Source organism: Mirounga angustirostris, unplaced genomic scaffold, assembly GCF_029215605.1.
Source record: "Mirounga angustirostris isolate CCGP_5_RB_7025 unplaced genomic scaffold, mMirAng1.0.hap1 SCAF_3, whole genome shotgun sequence".
Taxonomy (NCBI): domain Eukaryota; kingdom Metazoa; phylum Chordata; class Mammalia; order Carnivora; family Phocidae; genus Mirounga; species Mirounga angustirostris.
Window position 1 is genome coordinate 112,975,161 of NW_026991711.1, and position 5,900 is coordinate 112,981,060.

Below are 5,900 nucleotides of genomic sequence, written 5' to 3' on the forward strand. Positions count from 1 at the left end.
GTGGCTCAGTCAGTTAAGTGTCTGACTCTTGATTTTGGCTCAGCTCATGATCGTGGGGTCACGGGACCGAGCCCTAAGTCAGGCTCTGTGCTGAGCGTGGATCCTGCTTGAGATTCTTTTTCTCCCTCTCCCTTTGTCCCTTCCCTCCCTGCTCAAGGGCTCTTGCTCTCTCTCTTAAAAAAAAAAAAAAAATCTAAATATTTGCAAAATACTTATTTTGCAAATTTTTCAAAAAATATATATTCATGGATCAGAATGCTTAATATTTTTTTAAGTTAATGGTCTTTTTTATTGGAAAAAAAAGACTAGCATTTACAACTTGGAATGGACATAAATTGTAATTTCTTGATCAGCAATGTTGATGCTTGTGCTGAAGTCCACAGCCACAACCTACTCTGCTGGCTCCAAGTCATGGTTCAGGAGGTTTTAAAAACAGAGTCCCAAGATGCTCCCTTGGTAAAGGTTTCTTTAAAAAAAAAAAAAAAAATTGTGTGAATGGTGACAGCCTGACACCCATTTCACTCTAGGACAACACGGGACAATGCTAAACCAACACACATGGCATGCCACCGGGATGAGTGTCATGGTCACCATGGGTGGGAGTGCCCAGAAGTGTGAGAGGGCTGTCCTGCTAAGTGGGGCTACGTCTAGACAGTTTATCCTTCACTCATTTTTCTGCACAGCATCCTGAGGTAAATCAATTTTAAATGTGTTATTTTCAGTAAAGCAGTTATGACAATTTATACTAACAAATTGAACTAAAATGCATTTGAAGAAGTTTTAAATTTGTTTTTTTCATTTTTCATTTTTAATACAAATGCCTGACTGTGCTCAGCTGTCAAGCTGCATGCATGAAAAACTGGCCAGCCCAAACAGTGTATTAATCATGAGCAAGTGGAACTGCAAGGAGTCCATTAGGTGCTTCCTTATCATTAAGGTAGTACAAGTATTTATATCATAAAACTGATGTGTAGCTTGATCTTTAGGGGACAGGACCACCAACCAATACATGCAGATTTTGTGTGTGTAGACAGAAGGTACTTTTGACATTCAGTTTTGCTATATAGAAACAGAATGAGTAAATGAACTTTTTTTTTTTTTTTTTTGCAAGAGGTAAGTAAAAGATTCAATTTGATTCTTCTAGAGGGGAGGAAAGGAGTTGAAAGTAGGACTTCATTTTGCAGTCATCATCCGTACAAATTCTTCAGAGTTGACTTGCCCATCTCCATCAATATCCGCTTCTCTGATCATTTTTTTGGGGGGGGGATGTATATAATGTTCTTTTTTAAAAATTTTTTTATTGTTATGTTAATCACCATACATTACATCATTAGTTTTTGATGTAGTGTTCCATCTGATCATTTCATCTACTTCTTCATCTGTTAGTTTTTCTCCTAAGTTGGTCATGACATGACGTAGCTCCGCCGCACCGACATAAGCATTGCCATCCTTGTCAAAGACTCGGAATGCCTCATGAATTTCTTCTTCACTGTCTGTATCTTTCATTTTTCTAGCCATCACAGTCAAAAATTCTGGGAAGCCTACCGTGCCCTTTCTGTCAGCATCCACCTCGTTGATCATATCCTGCCATTCGGCTTCTGTTGGGTTCTGACCCAGTGACCTCATGACAGTTCCAAGTTCCTTTGTTGGATGGTGCCATCGCCATCTTCGTCAAATAGGGAGAAAGCTTCCTTGAACTCAGCAGTCTGTTCTTTGGTCAGCTGAGCAGCCCTGGCGCGAGCGAAGCGAAGAAGAGCCGAGGGAGCGAGGGCGGCTGCACCCGCGCAGGGGCTGTGAGGGCGGGGGCGCCTCCGCCGCTGCTGCTAAGGAGACCTGTGCGCTCAGCGCTGTGCCGAGGCGGCCGGCCGCCACCTGACTGCGAGTAACGGTGCCGCGCCCGCGAGGCTCCGAGCACCACTGCCCAGAATGCTTAATATTTTTAAGGTGGGAATGCTACTCCAGTTGATCTACAGACTCAATATAAACACTACCAAAATCCCAAATTTCTTCTTCATAGAAATTGACAAGATAAAAGTATTATGGAAAATCGTGCGATGAAGAGTAGCCAAAATCTTAAAAAAGAACAAAGTTGGACGTTTCACACTTCTCGATTTTAAAAATTTGGTATGAAGTTATGTAATGAAAACAACGTGGTACTGACACAGGGTAGACATATAGATCAATGTAAGAGAATCAAGAGCCAGAAATAAACCTTCACATCTATGGTAAATTGATTTTGACAAGTGTGCCGAGACAATTTAATGTGGAAAGAAAAGTGTTTTCAGAAACCATGTTGGGAAAATTGGAATTCCACATGCGAAAAAATAAAGTTGAAATCCTTACAACATACAAAGCAATTAACTCAAAATGGAATGTAGATTTAAATTTAAGACCTAAAACTATAAAAGGGAAGAGAAACAAAAACATAATCAAACTATTGGGACTATACCAAAATTAAAAGCTTTTACACAGCAAAGGGAACCGTCAACAACACAAAAAGGCAACCTACTGAGTGGGAGAAGATATTTGCAAATAATGTATCTGATAAAGGATTAATATCCAAAGTATATAAAGAACTTACTCAATTTCATATAAAAAAAAAACAACCACCAAACAACTTATGTGTGGAATTTAAGGAGCAAAACAAAGGAAAAAAAAAGAAAGAAACAAAAAAACAGACTCTCAAATATAGAGAACAAACTGGTGGTTGCCAGAGGGCACATGGTGGGGGAATGGGTGAAATAGCAAAGGGGAGGGGCGCCTGGGTGGCTCAGTCGTTAAGCGTCTGCCTGCGGCTCAGGTCATGATCCCAGGGTCCTGGGATCGAGCCCCGCATCGGGCTCCCTGCTCCGCGGGAAGCCTGCTTCTCCCTCTCCAACTCCCCCTGCTTGTGTTCCCTCTCTCGCTGTGTCTCTGTCAAATAAATAAATAAAATCTTTAAAAAAAAAAAAAAAGAAATAGCAAAGGGGATTAAAATAAAATTAAAATAAAATGAAATAAAATGAAAAGACAATCCATATAATAGAAGAAAAATTCTGCGAGTTATGTAACTGATGAGACCTGTGGCTGGAATATATAAAGAACTCTTATAAATAAATAATAAAAAGATAAATAGCCCATTTTTAAAAAATGGGACAGAGATGTGAATCTATATTTATCTAAAAAAGATCTACAAATGACTAAAAAGTACATGAGAGATGTTTTACAAGATTAGCTCTAGAGAAATGTAAATCAAAACCACAATGAGATACCACTTCACAGCCACTAGGATGGTTATAATAAAAATACTCAGATGTGGGGCGCCTGGGTGGCTCAGTTGGTTAGGCGACAGCCTTCGGCTCAGGTCATGATCCTGGAGTCCCGGGATCGAGTCCCGCATCAGGCTCCCTGCTCGGCGGGGAGCCTGCTTCTCCCTCTAACCCTCCCCCCTCTCATGTACTCTCTCTCTCTCATTCTCGCTCTCTCAAATAAATAAATAAATCTTTAAAAAAAAATACTCAGATGTGACTGTAAAGCAGGGCAGCTGCTTTGGAAAACAGTTTGACAGTTGCTCAAAATCTTAAAATAGAGTTCACCATTGGGCAATAACAATATTTTAAAGTTTATTGAGTTGATGTTAACTCTACAAATACACTGGACACCAGTGAATTGTACACCTTAGATGCATGACTTGTATCTATGTGAATTATATATTAATAATGCTCTTACATAAAAACAAAACAAAAACCTATACATAGGTCTGTAGCAGCTTCATTTGTAGTCACTAAACACTGAAACAACCCAAATATCCTTGAACTAGGAAATGTATAAACAAACAAAAATAAACAAAAGAAAAAGAAACTAATGATACATGCAACCCTATGGATGAATCTCAGGTGCACTATGCTACATGATAGAAGCGTCTCAAGAGTCAATATACTGTATGATTCCATTAATAAGACATTTTGGAAAAGGCAAAGCTATAGTGATGGAGCATAGATTAGTGGCTACGTGGGTAATAAATCCTGGGAGGTTTGACTGCAAAAGGATAGCCTGAGGGGCTTTTGGGGGTGATGGAACTCCTCTGTGTAGTGATTTTGCTGGTGATTACATGATTCTACACAAGTTAAAAATTTTAGACTCCCAAAAGTGTTTATTTCATTTTCAATAAATCTCATAATGATGCAATTTAAACAAACAAACAGGGCAAATTTTCCCTGTGCTTTATTTGTGCCAGGCAGGCATTCTTTTAGGGTCTTTAATGTTGCTAGTCCTAGCAATGACAGCACGGAGTTAGACACTATTATTTTCACATTCATGTAACAAATGAGAAACTAAAGGTTTGGGAGCTTGAGAAACTTAATCAAAGCCACAGAACTAATACCTTGGAGCAGGGGATTTGAACCCAACAATGTGATACTAGGTCTTAGTCCATTTGTACTGTTATAACCAAATACCAGAGACCAAGGGGCTTGTAAACAACTGACATTAATTTCTCACTGTTCTGGGGACTGGGAAGTCCAAGATCAAGGTGCCTTTGGACTCAGTGTCTGGTGAGACCAACTTCCTCAATGATAGCCATCTTCTTGCTGTCATCTCACCTGGCTGAACAGACAAGGAACCGTTCTTGGACCACTTTTCTAAGGGCCTAATTCCATTCATAAGGATTCCACCCTCATGACCTAATCACCCCCCAAAGGCTCCACCTCCAAATACCATCACATTGGAGGTTAGGATTTCAGTGTATTTATTTTGGAGGGACATAGACATACAAATCATAGCGCACTAGGAACCAGATCTTAATCTTTATACATAATGCCTTTCCATACATTGTGTTTTCTCATATGTTCAGAAAAAAAAAAAAAAAAATGCCTGTAAAGGAAGTGGGTTAGGATAATCACTGCTCCATGCTTGGGAACTACAAAATCAACAAAATCTGTACTTTAAAAATTTTTTTTACTTTAACTTTTTATTGAAGTTCAACATGTTTCAGAAAAATGAACAATTTATAAGTATATAGCTCAACAGATTTTCACAGCCCCCAAACACTTGTGTAACCAGCATTCAGATCAAAAAACAGAACATTCGAGGTCCCTTTTCTCCACCTGCCCCTAGAAATCCCTCATGCCCCTTCTGGCTACTACCCTTCCATAAATCCTGACTTCTAAGATCATAGATTAGCTTTGCCTGTTCTTGAACTTCATATAAATGGAATTATACAGTGTGTGCCCATTTGTGCTGACTTCTTTTGCTCGGCATAATGTTGTTGTGTGTATCAGTCATTCTTATTGTTATGTAGTATTCCATTATGTGACTATAACATACTTTATTTACCATTTTGTTGATAGGCATTTGGGTGGTTTCCAAGTTTGGGGCTGTTGTGAACAGTCTTGTTATAAGAATTTGTGCACTTGCCCTTGGATGAACATATGAATGCATTTATGTGGGTATGTTCCTGGGAGTGGAACTGCTGAATCATAAAATCTTTAGTTTTTTTTTACATAAAATTTATAGTTTGACAAGTCATTGGAAGACCTCTGAAAAGGATCAAGGGACCTGTGTCTGAATGCATCTCTGTCCAACAAGCTGACACAAATATTCAGTGAAGAATAAACATTTGTTGATGTGGTGCTAAGGTCATAGGTAAGTTCTACCTCTTTCTGATCTTGTACCATGGTATGAATTTTGGGTACAGATTCTAGCTCATGTGTTGGGATACACTCTAGATTGTTTGTGAATATTTTTAAGGTTACCTCCCTAAACCCTCCAGAAATTTTTTCCTAATTCAGAATTATTTCTCATAATCTATATAGTCAAAAGTTCTGCAAAATAATTAAACTAGCACATATACTAGCTTTTTATTCCAGATGTTTTGACAAATGCAAATCACTACAGTTGTATTAATTACACAGTTATCTTTA

The 5,900-nt window shown here is 38.7% G+C and overlaps 1 protein-coding gene across 1 annotated transcript; it reads right to left on the reverse strand.

The window, feature by feature from the left end:
- Nucleotides 1–1,308: 1,308 nt before the first annotated feature.
- Nucleotides 1,309–1,626, reverse strand: LOC123839133 (calmodulin-A-like). The gene has a single exon (XM_064585818.1). The coding sequence runs from the start codon at nt 1,624–1,626 to the stop codon at nt 1,309–1,311; it is 318 nt and encodes a 105-aa protein (XP_064441888.1).
- Nucleotides 1,627–5,900: the final 4,274 nt, after the last annotated feature.

What these genes read in the sequence shown, in the direction of transcription:
- LOC123839133 (XM_064585818.1), bottom strand. Translation starts at nt 1,626, where the DNA reads ATGAGGTCACTGGGTCAGAACCCAACAGAAGCCGAATGGCAGGATATG.